This window comes from Aplidium turbinatum, chromosome 12, assembly GCF_918807975.1.
Source record: "Aplidium turbinatum chromosome 12, kaAplTurb1.1, whole genome shotgun sequence".
NCBI classification, from domain to species: Eukaryota; Metazoa; Chordata; class Ascidiacea; order Aplousobranchia; family Polyclinidae; genus Aplidium; species Aplidium turbinatum.
The window spans coordinates 4,796,970-4,819,615 of NC_137483.1; the positions used below are offsets into that span (position 1 = coordinate 4,796,970).

General features: G+C 37.8%; 2 protein-coding genes, 1 long non-coding RNA gene and 1 other non-coding gene across 4 annotated transcripts in view; 2 read left to right on the forward strand and 2 right to left on the reverse strand.

Annotated features, from left to right (window-relative positions):
• The first annotated feature begins 2,562 nt into the window (after positions 1-2,562).
• On the forward strand, positions 2,563-3,603 carry LOC145781324 (uncharacterized). Its single transcript, XM_082593100.1, has 2 exons — positions 2,563-2,776; positions 2,876-3,603. Exons 1-2 carry the CDS (start codon positions 2,563-2,565, stop codon positions 3,601-3,603), a joined length of 942 nt encoding a protein of 313 aa, XP_082449226.1.
• A 1,180-nt stretch (positions 3,604-4,783) lies between these two features.
• On the forward strand, positions 4,784-4,888 carry LOC145781459 (U6 spliceosomal RNA). Its single transcript, XR_014290752.1, has one exon. It is a non-coding gene; the product is annotated as a U6 spliceosomal RNA (small nuclear RNA).
• A 3,705-nt stretch (positions 4,889-8,593) lies between these two features.
• LOC145780891 (uncharacterized) overlaps positions 8,594-22,646 on the reverse strand; it is a 31,738-nt gene continuing 17,685 nt past the window's right edge. Inside the window, exons 4-7 of the mRNA XM_082592545.1 lie at positions 15,543-15,679; positions 15,029-15,223; positions 13,746-13,841; positions 8,594-12,753 (exon numbers count right to left, since the gene is read on the reverse strand). Of these exons, the coding sequence (XP_082448671.1) occupies positions 12,740-12,753; positions 13,746-13,841; positions 15,029-15,223; positions 15,543-15,679 (442 nt within the window). The 3' untranslated portion in view covers positions 8,594-12,739. The remainder of the gene's footprint in view (positions 12,754-13,745; positions 13,842-15,028; positions 15,224-15,542; positions 15,680-22,646) is intronic.
• On the reverse strand, positions 15,687-18,347 carry LOC145780892 (uncharacterized). Its single transcript, XR_014290680.1, has 2 exons — positions 18,139-18,347; positions 15,687-17,235 (listed from the first exon to the last, which is right to left on the reverse strand). It is a non-coding gene; the product is annotated as an uncharacterized LOC145780892 (long non-coding RNA).

A 22,646-nucleotide genomic window follows, 5' to 3' on the forward strand; every position in this document is an offset into this window, starting at 1 on the left:
CCTCGCAGAAGCTGGTTTATATTACACTGGAGATCGCGATCGTACAAAATGTTGGTATTGCAGTGGAGATTGAAGAATTGGCTTGTGACTGATAACCCTTGGGAGGAGCATGCAAGGCACTTTCCTTTATGCGAGTACATACTATGCTGTAAAGGCCCTGAATATGTTTACCAAGTGGTTTCTCAAACTCCTTCTATAGAGCGATTGCGGATTCGAAACCCACACATCTCTAATCTAACACGAAGAATCATGAATTTGATTCACATGGACACTTCGGCTGGGGAGGTTTTGATGAGAGGACAAGTCATACCACAACAGAAAACCACGGGACTTTCGGATTTCAGAGCACAGAGTCCGAGAGAAGACATTGAAGAAGTTCATGACAGAGGAGAGTGTAGTGTCTGTCTGACTGCTCATGTTGATACGTTCTTTTTACCATGTGCTCATTTATGCTGTTGTACGTCTTGTGGTTTTGCTTTAACAACGTGTCCTATTTGTAGACAAGATATTGAGCGCAAAATAAAAGTCTTTCGAATGTGATTTATATTGTGTTGTTATGAAAAATTTTGACAGTTATAGTAATGGATTCGCGCTGGAAGCACCCGTTCAGTTGCTTAATAGCAGGTCCAAGTGGGTCTGGAAAATCCTTCTTTACAAGCAAATTTATTAAAGAATCATCTCATTTAGTCAACCCTCCCCCAGACAGAGTGATATGGTGCTTTTCAGAATGGCAACCATTATACGAAACTATAAAGAATGTGGAGTTTGTTGAGGGGCTTCCAGATCTGTCCGGACTTGATACTTCTAAAAGAACACTGCTCATCATTGATGATTTGATGGGAAACCACGATGAAGCGATTTCTGAAATTTTTACTAAGAAGTCTCACCATAAAAATTTAAGCGTGATCCACATTGTGCAAAACTTATTTCATAAAGGAAAGGGTCATAGGACTGTGAGCTTAAATGCTCATTACTTGGTTCTTTTCAAAAACCCACGCGATGTCACACAGATTCGACATTTAGCAAGCCAAATGTACCCTTCAAAGTCGAAATTCATGGTTGAAGCGTTTTGTGATGCAACAGCTCCACCACACGGATATTTACTTGTTGACCTCAAGCAAGGCACACCGGATAATTTACGATTAAGAACGTCTATTTTTTCTGGGGAGCAACAAACTGTTTATGTTCCAAAGTGATAAAAAGAGCAGAGTGAACACTTTTCGATTCATTTTCTCATGATGTCAGCGAGGGTTAGACGTCACGCTAGAACGTTTCACGTTCTTACAAAAGCGAAACCCAGTTTACGGAAGGCAATCATCAAAAGCGCGGACAAAGACTTGGTAAATACTTTCTGTGAGTGCGCTCTCAAAATTTTAAAAGGGAACGTGACTCTCACACCAAACCAGAAGCAAAAACTCTTTCGTCATAGAAAGAACTTGAGAACTCTTGCAAGCAAACGCACAGCACTTTCCAAAAAAAAGGAAAATTTTACAAAACGGTGGTTTTCTCGGAAGTTTAATTGTTTGTTTGTTTGTTTGTTTATCTTTATCCTGCATTGCGGGAAAGCGGACTTGAGCGCTATGCATCGGTGTACGCCTTCCGACATACACCTGACCCACGCTGCAGCCGACGGCAATGTCTGTTTCCGGTTGTCTACTCTACTTATGACTTAAATTTGGTACTACCCATTACTCGAAATCGATCACTAGGTATAGGCAATTATCGTTAAGTTTCTTGCCCAGAGAAACAACAGCAAGTGCGGGTGGCTGGAGTCGAACATGCAGGCTCTCGACTGCGAGCCCAACGCGCTAACCACTCGGCCACGGCTGCACCACTCATTGGGGCTGTCATTCCTGCTATAACAAGTCTTTTCACAAGGAAGTGATGATGCATGCAAAAAAGATGGTTTTGGTTGATCCCCGAGTTTTGAACAACCCTGCCTCCAACCCCACCTCAAAAATGCTTTCAAATTTAGACGAGGAAATGAATACCATCTTAAGCAGTGATTCACCGGACGATGAAAAAGCGAAATTATATCAGCAAGTTTCGCAACGTTACTTAACCTACCAAGAAAAGAGAAATCAACCAATCCGGATTCGAGTTGAAGAAGAACTACCAAAATCAAACCATACAACCACTCCACCAATTGAGCTGAGAATATTGGATAGCGTCCCAAATTCAAAACGAAAATCAGCTCAAGATCTTCTTCAATTAATGAAAAGCTCTGACACCATAAGCTGGAATGAGTTGGGCGAGGTGAAAATAAAGGATAAATTACTCTCTGGTTCAAATGTACTGGATTTAATCAATGATGTATTAAGAAAAAGAAAAAATTTTGAACCGATAGGTTGGAGAGAATTTGGAAACGCTTTAAAACAGATCAACACCCCACAAACGCTAGTTGGAAATAAAGAACGGTGGGACTAATTGCACCCTTCTGTACCAAGCAGCTCTCTGGGACGAGTACAAAAGCAAACCAAACCTAAAACAACACCTAGACGATCAAGGAGAAAAAATACTGAACAGAAATTGAAACAACTCGTTTGGTCACCATATTAAAACATGTCTTTAAAGGAAATTTACTACAACCCCCGTAACCCTGGGAGTTTTGGTGGAGTCAGTGCTTTGCAAAAAAGTTCAAAAAAGCCTATAAAGAAAGTGAAAGAATGGTTAATGGGACAAGACGCCTACACATTACATAAACCAATCAAAAGAAAATTCACGAGAAGGCAAGTGATTGTTGGAAGCATCAACCAACAGTTTCAAGCAGACCTGTGTGATTTGTCAAAGCTGAAAAAATACAACAAAGATTATAAATATTTGTTGACATGTATTGATGTGCTTTCAAAATAAGCCTTTGCTGTTCCTTTGAAAGATAAAACTGGAAAGAGCCTAGTAGAAGCTTTCTCTCACATCATCCAAGATCGAAAATGCGATAGTCTACAAACCGATGAAGGGAAAGAATTCACCAATCGTCTATTTCAAGCTTTTCTAAAAGAGAACAACATACATTTTTTCACAACAAGAAATGAGACTAAAGCTAGCATTGTAGAAAGATTCAACAGAACGTTAAAAACAAAGATGTGGCGATACTTCACCGCGAAAAACACTCTAACCTACATTAATATTCTGAATGATTTATTGTGGAGCTACAATCACAGTTATCATCGCTCAATTAAACGGACTCCAGCCTCGGTTAATGAACACAATCAAGAAGAAGTTTGGCAAGTTCTATATGGAAAGCAACGACCCCATAAAGGTTCCAAATTTCAGGTTGGAGATAAGGTTCGCATCAGCAAGGTGAAGCAACTGTTTGAGAAAGGTTATATGCCTAACTTTACTGAAGAAATTTTTAACGTTTCGAAACGCTTGATTGGAAATCCTACTCTTTACACACTAAAAGACTACAACAACGAAGAACTCCAAAGTCGTTTTTACCCTCAAGAACTTCAAAAAGTCATAAAGAATGATGATGAGTATCTAATTGAAGCTATTGTCGGAGAACGAAAACGAGGAAGGAATAAACAAGTACAAGTGAAATGGTTGGGTTATCCACCTGAATTCAACACTTGGATCAATAAAAAGGATTTAATTGCTGTGTAACTTCGCTTACAATTTCTTCGCTTGTGCAGTGCAATAAAACAAACTGTTGACAATTTGTGTGTGGTATATTTCGAGAATACAGAACACAACAACGACGGTATAATATTTATTGACACGATTAATCAACACTCCAAAATTTATCACTAAACAAATCGATTGGTGATTGAGGTAGAGTTTCATCCTCCTTAAATGAGCGGGTCATTGGCAGAAAAATCGGCAGAAAAATGTACTCACAATCTAGCCGAACTACACTTTGTCACTTCCTGGTTCAAATCAACCGCCCGCTCAAATCGGTAGAAAAATGTGCTCACAATCTAGCCGAACTACACTTTGTCTCTTCCTGGTTCAAATCAACCGTTATTACCCGCTCAAATCGGCAGAAAATTGTGCTCCCAATCTAGCCGCACGACATTTTGTCACTACGAATTAACCACCTTCTCAAATCGGCAGAAAAATGTGCTCACAATATTGTCCTATTGCAGGTTATTACTTTGGGTTATTACATAAAAGGGTTGAGACATACTTTTAAGACTACTAAGCACTGCATGCAATTTCAAATATGCATGCCTTGGTTCCATTTGCTCTACGCCAGGGGTCACCAACCTTTTTTGCATGCGGGCCACTTTGGCACTAAGGAGAGCTGTGGCGGGCCGCACTAATAAAATGTTAGGTAGGTTGACTCTTATGCTAGAAAAGAACGCATTTCGTACCCAGATTGGCTTCCTTACCTTCCCGTCCACTTAATCTAAATCTTCAACTACCAGGTGTAAACCTGGATACGACAAATAAAAAAATCAGAATATTCATCGCCAAGCAAGAGTGGAGTTGTCACTTCGCTTCACAAAAGATATCTTGCAATTAGCAATTTCAGTAAACAAGGAAATGTTTGACACATCGCAATATAGGCAACAATAGTGACCTGCAAACATATCAGCGAAAAATAGGCTCCAATAACAGGGAAAAAGAAACCAGGCAACCATGAAACAAACGCTTGTAGAAATCACCGAAAAATTGTAATTCTATCGTAATTCTTGAACAGTCTTCCCTCTAAAAAAGCAATGAGCTGGTTTTTATCCTTTTTGTGAGAGTCTATAAAACCGTCTTTCTTTGATTATTGACAACTGTCACTTGCGGTGCTTATCAGCGTGGCAAGAATTGTTGATTAACAACATTTTGCAGGACTTGCTTCGGCAGAACATATACTAAAATTGGAACGATACAGAGAAGATTAGCATGGCTCCTGCGCAAGGATGACACGCAAAATCATGAAGCGTTTCATATTTCTTTAAAAAAAAACATTTTGCAATACTAAGCTAAATATTTTCATAATACAATCAGAAAAAAGTCTTTAAATTCATATATAATATTTTGCCAATTTATTATAAATTGAGTTGGCACACAGACCTAATTTTCCAACAAAACCTTGCATAAAGAGAACACTGCTCGTGAAACACAATAACCAGTGGCGTACGCAGGGGGGGGCATTGGGCCATGCCCCCCCCCTTAAAAATGTTTTAGTAGTTAACGACGTAGATTAAGGCATTTAATATGTTTTGCATTGCTCTGTCAAAGCAATTACTGTAACAATGTTGTTTTATAGACTAAGCCAATACGAAATACATAGCCCAATCCACCTACCCCACCCCAGGTATGCCAATGTAGCATAGTGTTCTGTAAGCCTATTATAGTGATTAGTGAGAGAGAAATGGATAAAGTCTAAACTAGGGATATCAATGGCCAGTGGCATAGCCAAGGGGGGGGGGGGGGTTGGGCCTTGAGGGTTACAACCCCCCTTTGGCACGCGTGTGACGTCACGATATTGAGAATGATGCTTTCAGTCTCTTTATGCTTGGGAATGATAGTTTCAGTCTAAAAAAAACTTGCCTAATTTTAAACAAAACTGCATTAAAAGAGCGAGTTTTGCCAATACCAAACATCTCAGCCAGGAATTAACAACAAGAAAACATAGAGACTTAGCTTTATTTCCGAAAAATGCCGAAGAAAACATGATCTTATCCTTTTGCTATGCCACCTGACAGCACCATTTTACAGGAATATTCATACCCACATTTTTGTTGAAAACGCTCTCAGAATGCACCAAATTCAAAGTAATTTTTCAAAATTTTCTGGGGGAGGCCCTCCAGACCCCCCGCCGCTGGGTGTCGTCTTAAGCGAAAATGCCGTCGGGCTTCGCCCGCCGGTCGTCAAAACCTCCCCTTTCAAAATTCTTGGCTACGCTACTCTCAATGCCCCCCCCCCCCCCCCTTGAGAAAATCCTGCGTACGCCACTGACAATAACGGTGAAACGCACACTAGTGTTTACATGACATTTGCAAGCTTAAAATAAGCAACCTTTTGCTCACAGACAATTTCGAAATTCGAAAACAGACGTTTTAATCAACCACTGGAACAGTGTGGCTGGACATCGCATTGGAAATAACTTTAAGCAACCCCCATCTAGAACTATAATCTGATTGGTAGGTCGGTGGAATCGTATGCAAAGCGAAAATATGCTTCCCGGAAAGTATTTTTTGCCTTCGTGCTCTTTAACTCCTCAAGAAAAGTATTTTTGGTTATACTTGTACGCTGATACCTTCCGCGGGCCGCAGCGATACAGCGTGGCGGGCCGCCATTTGGTGACCCCTGCTCTACGCTGTTGTAAAAGAGCGGCGAATAGGCAAATTGTAATATCAACGCATGCTGAGCTCGTCTCAGCATGCAGAGTTGCCAGGGTCAGCAAAGTTTCCAAATTTTGAAAACAAACAGTTGTTTCGAATATTGAAATTAAGAGAGCGAGGTGGTTCTGCTATTAACGTTTTCAATTTCTACGCATGAATTCGTTGTTTTTGAAAGATTTCTGATTTCATCAGAATTGTAAGGCATGCAGTGCATGCTTTGCATGCATGGAGAATACGCTACTGCGTCAACTGATCACACCAGAAATCAGCAAGCGGAAGGACAAAATTTTGTCCGGCAACTCTGATTCACCTGCATGTCAATCAGCTCCTTCTTTAATCTATTAACATCACTCATGTCTGCCAAGAAGGGCTGCTGTATCCACTCTGAATATGAGTGATTTGTGGGAACGTATTTTTCCATGGGGATTTCTAGAAGCGAAAGGTGAGCGACAATATTACAACAAAGCACCCACCAAGTAAGTTCGCACAATCTACTCAGGATCAATTTGAGTACGGTACTTGACTGGGAGATGACTACAATAACAGCAAACCATGTAGGCTACTTCGAAACAGCAATCATTGATATGACAACTGCTGATACTGGCAGAAAGACAAAAAAATGGAAAAAAGTAAAATGGCATTTTTTGATATACTGCATGCATTTAGCACCCCCTACAGTCTATTCCAGCACCCCCAAGGAGTGCTAGCACCCCCGGTTAAGAAACACTGACCTAGAAGATAATTTGGGCGCGGTATCAATGAGATCTTCGGGACTTAAATCAAGACACATTTAAGATAAACGCACTGCATCCTAAGAGTACGCTGTGGTTTCTTCAAGTTTCCGGGCACCTAAAATCATCCCGGCCCGGGTTTAATAGTGCCCCTTCCCTGTCAACGCTACTGGTGGTGATAAATTAGGGCTACCATATGTTCTCTTTTTTCATAAAAAAATGCATTGTCCTCCGAGGACACTTGAAAATGCTCAAATGTCCTTTTTTTTTTCTATTTTCTACAAGGTTTAAACTTATTTTATGCGGCCTTGGCAAAAGCTAAATAAGGCTAAGCAACGATACCAAATGCCAACCCGCCCCGATAGCTCAGTTGGTTAGCGCGTGACTTCTGGAACGAAGAAGCTTCTAGATCAAGCGGCGCTGGTTCGACTCTCAGGGTGTGCGCTTGACCAACGCACGTTAAGGACTGCTCTCCATTCAGCGGCATCTAGCCTATATAATGGATGGAATAGTTCCCCGCCAACAAGACTTCAACAATCGGAAACTTCACTCTTTCAATCTCGGTGACCGGGCCGCGAAAACTTTTTTCCCACGAACTTTTTGTACCATCATGTGCATATTTCTGTAAGTGTAGCCATTACTGCTGGTTACCGCGCGGCGAGTGTAACTGTTTTTACCGATTTTTGCCCTCCAGGTTCAAATCTAAACATTGAACTTGAAAAAAAAAACGTAACCTGGGAACACACCTCCTATATAGGCTCGTCAAGTTTAAAAAAGTTGAGAAAAGAAATTGATTCTGATTACTAGTCTAAAAGTAAGATTTTCCGAATTGATTAAGAATTAACCCTAACCCATTAACCCTACTTTTTATGAAAAGCTTTTGTGCACCGCAAAAATTAATGTAAAGAAAAATGACTTCGATGGGCGTCGAACCGATGTCCTCACGAATACAAGGCAAAAGACGAAACCACGTGGTTTGTGGGAAAAAAATTTTGCGACCGGGCCTGCGTCAATGATTCAAACCCTCTACAAGTATGCGACACTGCCAGGATCAAGCTCTGCAAGAAGTTTTCCCAGTCCGAGGATAAAGATTCAATCAAAAAGGAAAAGTAGGCTATGTTTTCTGTGAGCTGTGGCAGAAGTAGGCTATCCTTGTTTAAGAAAAGTGTTACCAACCAGTAGCCTACGAGCACAGAAACACTTTTCAGGTAGTAGCCTATGTGACACGACTTGGATTTTTGTCTGACACGAACAAAGAAATAAAAAAGGAAAAAATGTATTGTGTTTCTTTGTAGTGTAGCTGTGTGGATCGCACATCAGAGAAGACGGCAAAGCGTTGGGGGGTCTGGGGGCGAAGCCCCCAGCTCCTTGGACAATCACAAAAAATTGCTTTTCTATAATTGAAATCTGTTTAAAGAGGCCATAAAATGTGGCAATGAGGTTATTCTTCCGGAAGCCCGAGGTCCACCATCAACACCCAGAAGGTCCGGATTCGGACCGCAGTCCGCCAGTTGAGTAGCCTAGCCCTGATCTATACCAAAGCTAGTGCAAAGGCGTCTTAAACCTGATAGCTAGCTTGCATTAGCTTTGTTTAAATGATGACACATTCGAAAATGGACAGAATAGTTCAAATATTGCAGAACCATAGATTTTTTTAAAAGAATTGTTAAAAATCGAGCAATTCTTCATCCGCAATAAGCTATGGCTCAAAATGCAAATGTAAAACGCATGTTTTCTGTGGAAAAAATTAAATGAACAGCAAAATGTTCATTGACTGAATCTGACAAATAAATGTGTTATGTTTTTTATTTGTCACTTTTGCTACATAGGCCTAGGCTATATAGTATATAATTATCTAAGATGTAAAAATTGTTTAAACGTAAAAATCCACTGGCATTTTACTTGCTCACTAAACATGTCCTCTTTTTGGGTGATGAAAATATGGTAGGCATTGGCGGCTCGTGCCATGGGGCTGCAGTCCCATCTGAAAGAAAGAGAAGAAGGAAAATATGTTTTCCTCTGTGTTTGGCTGACCCGGTTACTTTTTAACTTAAGAATTGCGGATCGAAAATTAAAATATTAAAAGTTTCGTTTGGCAACACGGATTTTGGGCAAACTTCTTTGCAGCCTGATTTTCTGGATTTCAAGCGCTCTGATTGGCTAAAATTTATCCTTGAAGCTCCACCTCTTTTGGTATTTTACAGCAATTTTTGAATCTGTTGGGGCTGCATGGAAAACAGCCCCACCTAACCGACTAACTTTACGGACTTTTTAAAGTTATAGATTTTATTTCGCAGAGTAGCGATGAGCCATGAATGTAGAAGTGTTAGCTGTAGAGTTAGGGTATTCAACAGGTTATAAGAAGTGCTAGGGCATCTCAAAATCACTTGAACATTGTATGCAACGGCTAGGCTAGTCAAGAGTAAGCTCAATACTAGTAAAGTTTGTCTCCAAAGCAATAGCCTACCGGTACTGTTAGTTTTTTTTTTGAATACAGCTTAGGAATACATCAACTTTTCAACAAAGTTTGAATGCATTTTTTCAAAATTTGGGGTAAAAACATGCTCAGAACGCACCAAATTTCATGCGATTTTTCAAATTTTTCTGGAGGGAGACAGACTCCCCTGCGAAATCGTTTGCAGCCCCACTGCTCACAAACAGCACCAGCCGCCACCGATGGTGGGCCTATGATAAATACACTTCAGGGCACAGTTTGTTTCAACAGTAACGTAGGGGAAGGGAAGGTAATTTGATACGGAAGGTAATTTGATACACCCCCCCTACAGAAATGTACAAAAAATATTAGTCAAAAATACTGTCATTAGGTGGAAGATCTGTGAAAATAATGCCTACAAAAATTGCACCATGCAGCTAACTCGTGCTTTTATGGCATAAAATTGTAATAGTGTGCTTTTTAAGTATTTTCGTAAAAATTTTAACTCATGATTATTTTCGTCTGGAAAATTAAAGAAAAGTTTCTGAAAGATGAAACCAAACTCATTTGACAGTTCATTAATAAGGCTTCAAGGGCATGTCACGTTTTTTCTGCAATGTGCATCCAAGCATACAAAAATCAGAATTTTATAACTTTTTTTGAAAAAGGTAAATTGATACATGTAGAGAAGGTAAATTGATACAGTATATTAAATTCTTTTTGTGACTGTAATAAATGTTGTTATTGATCTAGTTGATTTAAATAAGTTATTCTTTGTTAACATGACCTGCTACTTTGGGAAACAACCATTATATGGGCTTTCGTAGGCCTACACGCTATCTGCTTTCAAAAAATGAGAAAAGCGCAAAGCACCCCCCTTGAATAAGAACTCCAGCCAATGATCCTTCCCATGTCCATCCCGCTGCAGAAGCTTTGCCGCACACTAGGTCTCAACAGTCATCCTTGCACCCAAGCAAGCCAACCGCGTTTTAAATTTTCATTTATTGCTTTGTTGTCAAAGGGGATTTCTGTATTAGTTTTACTGTATCAAATTACCTTCCGGGTGTATCAATTTACCTTCCGTGGAAGGTAAATTGATACATTTGAGTGACGTTTTTGAAATTTTAATTAAAAAAAAGTAACAAAAATAGAAAAGTGAAAATGTTTTTAAAAAGTGTGTAAGGGATCAGACTTTCATTTCAGCTTAAAATCAATAGTTTGTGTCACGTAATTTTCAGTTAACAGGCAAAAATGTTAAAAGTGTATCAAATTACCTTCCCTTCCCCTATCGTGGTTGTTTGAAGCCTAACCACTTGAAATATATTGTTCGTATTTTTCTGAAGGCGAAGGTAGGCATAGATCTTAAATGCAGAGAGTGACACGTTTTTTAAAATAGAAACTAATCAAAATGACAACAACTGATGTTTTGCAAACATTTCGTGCTATCAAATAAGTCAACGCTACAAAATATAGAAAAACAATTTAAACCTTGTCAGAAATACAACGCACACATGCATATATGATAAAATGACCAAACAATTCCTACTAATTCATCTCATGCGATGGATAGAATGTGAGAAAGAAATGCTTATATGCCGGTTGGTTGAAGATTTAGATTAAGTGTACGGGATGGTAAAAATGCCCATTTTCATGCAAACCTTTGAGTATCTGGTAAGATTAAGTCGCCATTGACACAACTTGCCATCGACACAACTTAGTGCTCCCAATAAGCTTCGAACTGATGTCACTTCGAGACAAGAGCTCTCACAACTCGGTCACAAAGCCATAAGCCAAAGCTGAACAATGTTTGCATGGGATTGCGGAAATTTCAGCATGATGGATGTACGCTACGAGCATTGTTGACTCAAAGTGAAATGGTAGCCAGAAGGTCATAGCATGAAAAAGTTCAAGTTTAAGTTAAATAACGGTTCAAAAACTACACACAATTAGCTACACAAATTCCAAACAATATGTAACTACAACGTTGTAGAAATGCCACAACATTAAAGAAAACGAATCAACGCATGGAGAGTAGGTTACCAATGCTGCATTAGTCTCTACTGATAATACTCGATTTTCAGCGACACATACGTTAGTTCAACGAATGAACCACGTCATGTGTAGTTTTTGACCACACAAAAGTTATCGATGCCGTGTAATCCTATGATCCTGCCCTTGTCAATTTGAGTGAGCACTTTTTACTTTTACCATCCACTGCTAAAAATATCATAGGATACGGTAAAAAGTTATAACAACAGGTGAAATTAAAAAACACAATTTTGCAAAACAGTTAAAAGCGTTAAGATGGAAAAAGCGATGTAGTTTTCTTCAGTGTAAGTTAGGGCCTGCTTTATGCGATTTTAAACATAAAAATACCTTTGTAGTATATGAAAGGTAGTTAAGTTAGAAAAGTTTTAAACGTATATAGGTAAAGCAACAAGTAGCAACAGACATGCAATAATTATCAAACAATAAAACACAATCCTTGTTAGACGTTGAACATGAAGCAAATGATGAACTTATGTTTCTACAATTCATCAAAGCACGGCGCACAGTTACGTAGCCTATATTTCAACCATGCAAGATGTTGTTGTTGGCGAAAATATATCATACTTAACAGTACTTCTATTATTACTTATTAAATACTTTCGTTAATATTTCCTCTTGATCAATATATCTATTGAAAAAGTAACTTGACACGATTTTAACTTCAACAAGAAAAACAGCAAAACCTTATTTAGTCACACACGTAAACCAACACTCAATTCATCGTATGCTGATCATTACTTGAGGTAATACGAATATTAATATTTTTATCACATTTATCGAAATTTGAAAAGTTGCATGAAGCAAACAGTTGAAGAAAGCCGATTAAAACTGAATAAAATCATGATAGCATCGATTACTGATAGCTGAGGCAAATACTATTCTCTGACAATGTCTCATTAGTTACGGATAGCCTAGTAATTTTTATATAAAAGGAACATTGTAATCCATTTTGATAAAAACTGCGTGTAAATAAAGAAAATGGTTCACGTTTGAGCGTTGACTTTCCGGCCCTACTAATTTCAAAAATGATTCAACAAAAATACAGCACAAACTAATGGTCAATGATAAAAAGCACTAGCCTACTACTTGACAAGCTTTCGTCACTATCAGATAATTATAAAGAAAAACTACATGAAAACATCAAAAACAATACCATTGTACAAAATGTTTTACAGTCAAAAAAGTCCTTTTTATACAAACCGGCATAAGTACCAGGTATAAACTCTCCTCTGTAAAATGGCTCACTATTGTCGGTTCACTGAAAAGTTAAAGCGATAATTATATTTTTAAATTAATAATTATATTGCATCAGGTTATTGCTTAATACATAGAAATATACGAAGAAAATTAACGTTCTTGTATTTGCATTAAAATGTATTTTATATTAAATTATCATTTTGTATTGCTTTCATTTTAATTTTATAATTATATTTTTATTTTTTTTATTTTTATTAATCATTATATCTGATCGTTATTGTTTTAATACTAATTGGGCATGTTCTGAGGAGTGATGAGGAATCTGAAGGAGCGCTGGAGTGGAGAGTGGACTGTCCAAAAGATGCTAAGACCAAAAAAAAAATTCGGAAAAAGTTACTCGAAGAGACAAGCAACAAAACCGGCAAAATGAACGAAAACGCTCTAAACCAGTGGTTCGTAAACTTTTTGAGACAGACATAACTCAGCAACAACACTACATTTAACATTATAAAAAACAAAAAACAAAAAGCGAACGTTTTCGGCTAGTCATACAGCCCTTTTCAAGCCTATAAGAATGTATGTATGACTAGTATGACTAGCCGAAAACGTATGACTAGCCGAAAACGTTCGCTTTTTGTTTTTTGTTTTTTATAATGTTAAATGTAGTGTTGTTGCTGAGTTATGTTTGTTTATGGTTTAAAAGAGTTACCTCTCTACCCAAATTGTATTTTTGAGACAGGCCTCCGTTTTACAATTATAACAAAATTCGCGTCCCACCTTGTTTTAAAATCAAAAAACATTAAGCAGAACAGCAATTCGTTTCCAGGTAAGTTGCATTAGTGCGAAGGATGAAACTGTTTTTGGATACCAAATGTTTAATTCGAGGATTAGGCTAGTAGCAGATAAAGCACATTTCAGATCGGCTTTACAGTCAAGTTTGTTTCTAGATTTTGTCTTTATGTTGACGAGAGTAGAAAAACCATTTTCGCACGTAAGTAAGTGGATGAAGTGGACACACATTCAGGACAAAATGAAAACAACAACAACACTTACTAAGCGCCCATATGAAAGCGATGACGAGCACGACGACGAGAAGGACGTTCAGGACGACAATGGCCATCTGGTCTGGACGAAATGATGGAGTAACGGCTGAAACAAACCAAAAATAGTTGAACTTAAACCAGAACAGCAGCAAACATCGAGGAAATGGTAAGGTTAGTGTAAATACAGCATCTTATTTTCCTGATATCCGGCAATAGCGTATTTATTGTTACATTCAAGAACAATAGTTGGATGTTTGGTTATCGCGAGTATAAATTCTTTTGACGAATGCAAAAGAAACGATACAGTTAAAATAGATTACAACAATAAAAACAAAAGGGGGTAAAATCACGATGGTTTAAGACGTGCATACTGCATAATACGATGCGGACCTTAAGTGTATGTATGTATGTATGTGTGCATTGCGCAAAGCTCACTGCTTGCAGTTTGAGTACTTTGGCAAGGTTGGCAGTTTTTTAAGTTTCAAGCAAGCCAACGGTTCAAACAAGTTTGCAGCCCAGTTCATTTCGTCTAAAACAGCGAAAAAAAAACAACTTCATTTATAGTTTGTTATTTCTCCCGTTCTTTTGATTGCAGAATCAGTTAAAGATTTTTGGGAAAAGGTCATTTTAAATAAGCTTGACTTGGTTTGCAGAGGCTTTTGTTCAGATCGTCTTCCCTTGTTGGCTACGTCATGCTGACAAGACCCAAAAAAGGTAAAAACACACTGTAGCCGACATGGTTTGCTGTTAGAGTTATTTTACGGATGGCTGGTTCGTTGGTTAAGGGCGTTTTTAGCCAGATCTGAATTTTGACTTGGCAAAATTGCCTTGGCATTTTTACGGTTGACTTATATATTTTAGACCTAGTGTTCTTCACTATGCGTGAATGTGCAATTGTTTACTTTTTGCATTAGTGTGCAATTGTACATGAACCCAGACGGAATGTATGTTTTCCACACTATTGCTTTTAATCGTTGCGTGTTTCTTGCCAGCTAGTTAGTTACCTTCAAAGAAGTTGAAATTTATTGTATTTTATCAATATTTGCAGATTCCTGATGAGGGCTTAAGTTAAGCCGAAAATGTTTGACTGTTAAACTATTTGTAAATGTGTAAAATATACTGTTGTAATGCTCAACCCTGTGGTATTGTTGTGTCTTGCCTGCCTTTGGTATATATACATGAATTCGCCATAATTATCAATAAAAAATTTTGTTCACTGTTGAAATATCATGGTTCAACAGAAATCGCTCAATTTTGATAATTTGTTCCATTTATTTCAACTCAATATCTCACCCGCACAAGCCGACAAGCTTAGGCTTCCGGACTCTAGACATGATGAGTTTATGCTGGCCTGACCAGGAGGGCACGACAAGGTAACCAATTCGCCACATAAGAGTTGTGAAGATTGCAAAGGTGTCTGGGCCCCACAATACAAGGAGCTTAAGCTGCGAGAAACAGTTTCGTTGAAATCCATAGGGAAGTCACATGCTGAAAAGAACAAAATAGTTTTGTGTCTTGATGCTGCCATAAAACCTAGCATTGAATTGAAAATTCTGAAAAAATTCCACAACGGTGAATGAAATCAATAAACTCATCAAAAATGAACCTACTGTGATGTAGCTGTTACCTGATGGAAAGTTTTCCTCATGAATGCCCATGGAAAAAGTTTTCTCGTTACAAAAGCGTTTTAGTGCATCACCAAACTTCGCGCATCAGTGAAGCATTAAAACTGCTTTTACTATTGCATGAGAGCTACTGGAAAAGTAAATAATCTTGATAAACAGCCAAAGTCATCAGCATTACTTACATGGTAGACACGTAACTGATGCAGATCCTGAAATCCCAATCACAGGTCCACCATTTGAACAATAGCCATCCACGACAGGGGTAGTTATAGTTGATACAAAATTGTTCGGTGAGACAACTCCTGAGTCAGGAGTGTTGCTGTTGGAAAAGAAGATAAATATTAGCATAAGGAAATTTATAATACAATACTGCGGTAAATACAAAACGCTCTATGAAGTTTTTTTCTCTTAAAAACAATTTTAAATTGTACAGTTTAAAATTTTTATATACACAGTATAAAGAATGTTTGAACCTGTAAAACAAAAACGTTGGTAAAAAAACTCGATAACGCCTCAAATCGATGTCGTGTAAGGCTCAGAATAAAAGAGTAAAATCGGATTTTGTGACAATGCTCAACATTTAATGCTGTCAGTTGCAATATCAAGCTGGCAGCAAGAATAAAATCAAGCTTTCTCTGCTTAAAAGTTGCCATAATCAACGCTAAATAATTAGAATTTATTGTAGGCTACGCGCAGCGGCGCAAACGGGTGGTAGTTGGTATCTTCATTGTCATTCAAATTCGGTTTTGTTCCCACTATTGGAGGTGGGCGATTCTTTTCTCGCAGCTATCATCTTCACCCATTTTTCCATCTCATTCTGTCCCTCGCAATCATCTTTCTTCAGTCCGATCTTATCTACCTTATTCTTCACCTGCTCTTTTCACGTTTTTGTGACGTCACTGCTTCATCTTCCCATCCATCTTCAAAGATAATGCCTTTCAGAGAAATTTTTCTTCTTTCCTCTAGAACAGGGCTTCCCAAACTGGGGGTCGCGTAACGAACTTCAGGGGTCGCAGAAAGTATAACAATTTGCACAAGGTGCTGCATATTAGCACTTCTGTGCGAGATGCTGTGACAGTTATTAACTTTATTAAAGGGATACTAAAGGAAAAACCTGACTTGGCGACTTTCCATGTTCTTTGTGTTTAACATGCTACCATAAAACGATTTTCAATAAAATTTTGCCCCATTGCGGTCTGACCACCATTGCGCGCGCGGTTTTGTCAGAGCTGTCAAAACGGGAATTTGCGTGAGCAGCGAAGCGTGCGACTGTACAGCCTACGTCATAAAAGCTGATCGAGCAATATTTCTTACTGCGGGCGATTTAACTGTATGTATTCTCTCATTAACCAGAGTTTCTATGATTACAAGCGGTAGTTTTTATACTTGGAGAATTAAATAATGTTTTGTCTAGTTCAAATACTGCATTCAAAGAAATGGCATACACATGATTTTACATAGGATCACATTACATAGGATTTCTGATCACATAGCCTACATTTCTTGGACCAACAAAATGAGCGATTTTATGTAGATTTAACAGGACACTGAATTGCTTTTCATAGTTTAGTGCATTTTTCACTCGGTGCAGACTTACATATTACTAAGGCCATTTTAATTTAACCTAAAAAAAATTCTTTTTTACTTTATTTTTACTGAACGGAATTGATAACTTGGAAACAAATAAGGCGATAGCAAGTCAAGTCAATTTATTTTGTTTCAACAGCGCCATATATTAACAAACAAGCAGAGTAAATGTAATCATGCATGTCCAATTGTCCATCTAGCATGTCTTTCATCCGTGCTGTATCCATCTCACAGTAGCACAAAGCTTGATGTTGCTCATCCATTGCCACACAGTGACAACATGAACACCTGTTGATACAAAATTGGTAATAATTAGGGTGATTACTTTTTTACTTGTCAAAAAAAGTGAAAAATTTATCAAAATTGTAGCGTTAGATCAAAAATTGTCAAAATTGTTCACAAAGTTAAAATTGTTTACAAACTGCATTGTTGTGGTGTCGTAGAGGTTGCACTGTCAGTGAATTTTTTTCATTTTACACCTTGTAGCCTACTTTGGCGCAGAGGGATGGTGTAACGGATAAGAATTGGACTCACCGAATTGTAGCAGACCCTCTACAATCTACATGTACGCGAAACTACCAGGAATAACCTATCAAGGCTTTGTTAGTCCGAGGATAAAGATTCAAAACCAACCAAACCTGGTTCGACTCCCAGCTTCAGCTGGTTGTTGATAACATCGCTCACCTCTAGCTAGGGTGTAATAAATTGGGTGGGCATAATTGCTGCAGGAAAGGCGGCTGAGAGAAAGGAACTGGCCACCCTACTTTCTTAGTGCCAAAGGCTTAGCACAATGAGTACCTATCTTCTCATACCCAACACTTGAAGTTGAATCAAGTATGGGATCACATTTGCCTTTTTAGCTTACTTTATACTGGTGTAAATGGCCCATTGTCTACTTATTGTGAATCATAAGCCATTAGGTGAAATAATTAGGTTAATATGGTGTGGTGCTCAACACACCTCAAAATGTGTAAAATTTTTGATAGGTCGTTTTGCGGCAGCTGTGTTGTACAGCATTTTGTACAATGATGTGTTGTGTTGTAGGTTCAAGGCCTTACAAACCCATAGGGAAATACAATGCAAAGCTGAGCAGTGAGCACTTATCCCGCTACGGTTGGTGATTTAATTATTTTATGTTAAGTAAAGCTAAACAAATGCAGTATATGTTGTCAAATATCTAAATTTGCTTACCCATTGGTGTTCCCCACTCGATCCTCCTGCTGAGAAACGTCAGTCACATCAGCAAGGTAAAGCTGATTGATGTCTGCCTCTGTGTACTCAGGCTCAAAACAATAGGGTTCAGGTTCTAGCATACTTTGTTCTTCATCATCACTTTCACTTCAACCACCGTACTATCTTCCTCTTCGTATTGGAAACCAAGAGGCAGAAATTCTCCAATATGACACAAAACATTTATAGTAACCTAAAGCACCTAAAAATTGACAACTATATAAACCACGCATACAATAATGATGTTATAATTAAAGTAACTTGCGTTCTTCTGGTGACTATAGGCTACCATACTAGGTTGCGTTCTTCTGGTAACCTAGTAGCCTAGAAGAACGCAAGTTACTTTAATTATCAAATGCCTGGTGAACTATTTCACTCTGTTTTTAATGATGTTATAGGCCTAAAGTGAACTCATTTCATTCAATTTTATTTTTTGCTGCTGGCGCAAACAAGTACAGAATGACAAAGTAAACATACGAGTTTGACACCAAGCAATTTAAGCAATTTTGTGAAGTTGGTTTTTGTCGCCGAAAAGTGCTTCAAACTGTGGTTTAAATTTTTGATTAAAAAATGTTTTTAATTCATCACGAAGATCAAAAACACGTTTCCAAACTTTGCCTCTGGACAACCATCTCACACTAGTGTGAAATAACAGAACATTACTGGATGTATCCAATTCACTGCAAACTTTTGAAAATAGGCGGCTGTTTAAAGCACTAGCTTTTACAAAATTCACGACACTTACAACGCTTTTCATTGTATCTGGAATTCTTGTGGCAAAGTTTCTAAACTAATGAAATTCTAAACTTTTCAGAAGGCCTCAGGTGACCCCAGGCAAATTGTCAGGCGACCCCAGTTGGGGTCGCGACCCACAGGTTGGAACCGCTGCACTAGGTTAATGGCCATGTTGTAAATTAGGCCCTGGGGTACCGTACAGGTTATCAAAACCTAATACTGTAATTCTAAATAAATACAATAAACCATAAAATCAACATTACTTCATTAACTTGGCGTCTTCTATAAGCTGGTCGCCAGAAAGAAGTCAAATGTGATCTTTCAGCTGTTGTACTAGTTTCTGGTGGAGAAGGAAAGATTTAAGATGGACATGCACCGGGTTTCAAGTCAAGTCTTTTGGCATATCCCATTTGGAATTGAAGAAAATTTTTGAAGTCTGCTTCTTGAAAATGCAGACTACAAATTCTGTGGTGTGGTTTTGGTCCACTCCAATGACAAGTTGTGGTGTTGACAAATTTATTCCATTTCCTTTTTTTGTGTACTGTCTTTGGGAAACCCAAACATACTAACTTTATGCAATGCTGTCGTGTCACAGCCAAGCACAACACAAAAGTCAGGCATAGTATTTGCTATGATGCAATATTGTTTCTACAATAGTCAAACTATGATGCAATATTGATTTTATGGACATTTAATTTTTAGCAATGCTACTAGATTTATACTACCGTACCTCACCTTTCTCGTAACATTGCTACTATTACTCAACGAAATATCCTAGAAACTTAAAAAACGTGTAAAACAATATCCTGCAAAACTCCTTTGAACGCAACATGTCCGAACTTAGCAACCCAGCGCGCGAAAACACTTTTGATATTGCTGGAGCTCTTGGCATTTATGACGTATACTCTAGCAGTGTTTCCACTTTTTGGTCATTTTGAAAAAAATAAATGAAACATTGGACTTTGGGCCTTGCCAGCGCCCTTGAAAACATTTTTTTTTCGGTAATTTTTTTAAAAATGTATTCTTGAGTGTTCAGTTTACGCATTTTAATGCTTAATTCCAGTTTGAAAATTTCATTGAATATGCCTTTAAGAGTCGAGCACTCAATAGGCTGCCCGTATTTTTAAAAATTTATGAAGTAAAATGGAATCGGAGTTAAAAACTCTTTTACTGCATCGTAAAGTGAGGTGGTTTTCAAAAGTCAAAGCTTTAAAAAGGCTAGCCAAATAACGTTGAAAATTGTGATTTTTTCAACAGAATGAAATTCAGTCTTGGCCCATCATTTTCTCAATAACATCTAGCTTTTCAAATTACAGTATGTCAAATGTCACATTTGCTTGAAAAACTTAACGAATTTAATTTGTCTCTCCTAGGAGAAAACATCAATATTTTGCATTGAAATCTAAAATTGATGCGTTTGTAACATGTACCATGTTTTTAAATAACAAATTTATATTTTAACATTTAACCGAAATTCATCATTATTGCAAAGTGCATTTCAATGCTGCAAATTCAAAACCTAACGTTCTCACAGAACATAAGTCAAGCTTCCTGTAACAAACGCCACTCACACGGAATCTAGCTCAACACATCTGTATTTCTAATGCGACATAACTATGAAACCGGTATAGCGTTTCCCTTGATTCTTACGATAGCTATTATTGATGAAAAGGCTCTACCGGTATATTATGAAGTAAGCGGGGAATTGAAAAATGCAAACACTCAGACTTGGCATTCAAAAAAATAGACTTGCAAGCGAACGGACTGAACTTTAGAACAAGAAGGTTAAATTCACGACTGGGGAATGTCGCTCTTCTGACACCGGTCGCACTAAATTATATTGATTAGAGATATTTTTCAATTTTCGAATAGCAAATTTGAAACTTTGATTTAATAAAAAATGATTCATTCTATTTAATTCGTTTGCTTTTTTGTAGGAAGTCATACCCCTAGACTAGACAGCCAGAAGCCTAAATTATCCTTTTTAATTAGAGACTTAGAGTCTCTCAATATTTTTGTAAATTCTCCTTTTTATTTTCTTTTTATAAACAAAATTTACGACAACTAGACAGCAAAACCCTACACTAGGGGACTTAAGAAAGCTAAAAACCCTACACTGGGGGCTCGTCCAAACAAAGTAAAAAAATTTTAGTTTGTGAAAAAATTTTTAGTGTAGCCAAATTAGACAGAATATTTATCAGGTAGTCAGACAGTCTTAATATAATTAACTTATTAAACCTTTAATTTAACATATGTAATATAAATATTAGCCTACCACATTGGTGACACTCAGACAAGTAAGTTTAGAGAGATTTTTCTCCAAACTAGGTATAAAAAAATCTGGTAAGTACGCTATGCTACAATGTTTTATTTCTGAGGTAAAAAAAGCACGTACTGATAAGTATATTTGAAAAACATGTTACTTGATAACATTTCACACGTTAGTTCGACAATAAATTTTGTGTAGCCTACTGTACTTTTTAAGCGCAACGCCGGCAATTTATTGCTTGTCAAACGTAACTGATTTTTGTTGTTTGCTCATGGAAAGTAATAAAGCGAATTGTTCAGCGGCAGACAGCCCATTTAGACGCCGATGTCAACAATTTATTTACATACCGAAGCGCCATTTGCCAGTTGTAATATTTTTAGACGTTCACATTAGAATAATTAGATTAACTGATTAATAATTACCAACAAGTTGCCTTTTCAGGGAAACATAACCATGTAATTTTTTGTTGAAAAATTGCAGTGTCAAATGTAACTTGAATTTTTAGCTCATATTCCTTTTATTTTGCCTTACTCGGCATCGCAGATTGCAGGACACCTCGTCCCAATCTTATTTTATACAGACGTGCAGGCACCGCTCTGCAAAGCGTTGTGGTTTCGCTCCCAAGCAACCATCGTAATTTTTGTGCGTCTTTTTACTCCGGCTAGGAAACACTTTGGTACCCTTATAACTTACGTTCTCAGCTGAAGCAATCAGTTCGTGCAACTTCTGGAGCAAAGGATAAGGGAAATCATGCGAAACCGCCTGGACACATAAGGTTGTTATCGTTCCCCCCATTTTTTTAGTATTATTAGGAGCTAACATGATTTGAGAAACTTTGTTTAGTTATTTTAGCCGCTGTTTTTTTTTTTTTTTGGAATTGCAGTATATGCACAGTTATTTACCCTGAATATGGAACTTTGTGTGTAAAGGCTTGGTTGGCATTTGGCCATGTAAATTCTCTTATCTCTTGATAACGCAAAAGCGCTGCCACGTAGCTTACTTAGATCGATTAAACAGCACCATTCATCACACGTCGTTCAAACGTTGATTAACCACTAAAACACATACTAGCCGCTTTAGACCTAACGATTTTATCTCGGTATGTTCTATTGAACCAGTACTGTTTCCTGTTACATACACCCTATTAGCCGTAAGCTTAGCCTACGCTATGACACTGTCATGTTACGTAGTATTTCCATTCACCCTATGCTATTATTTACCGCTTTTACATACCGTACTTTAAACTACGCCATGTCTCACTGACATTGTTCATTCACTGATATCGCATCACCACCTGTTTTTCACTGCATTTTATTACAATTTTAGGTGCTCATCATTTCACCTAGCCTACGTTAACTAAGCTATTCGTTCTCAACGACTTCGCTCATTCACTGACATTGCATCCCCTGTATTGTATCACATTTTAGCCTACACACTTACATCAGTCTATCAATTTTTCCTGCCT

What these genes read in the sequence shown, in the direction of transcription:
- LOC145781324 (XM_082593100.1), top strand. Translation starts at nt 2,563, where the DNA reads ATGTCTTTAAAGGAAATTTACTACAACCCCCGTAACCCTGGGAGTTTT. An exon ending in ACAGTTTCAAGCAGACCTGT is followed by an intron (nt 2,777 to 2,875) that starts GTGATTTGTCAA and finishes TTCCTTTGAAAG; the next exon opens with ATAAAACTGGAAAGAGCCTA.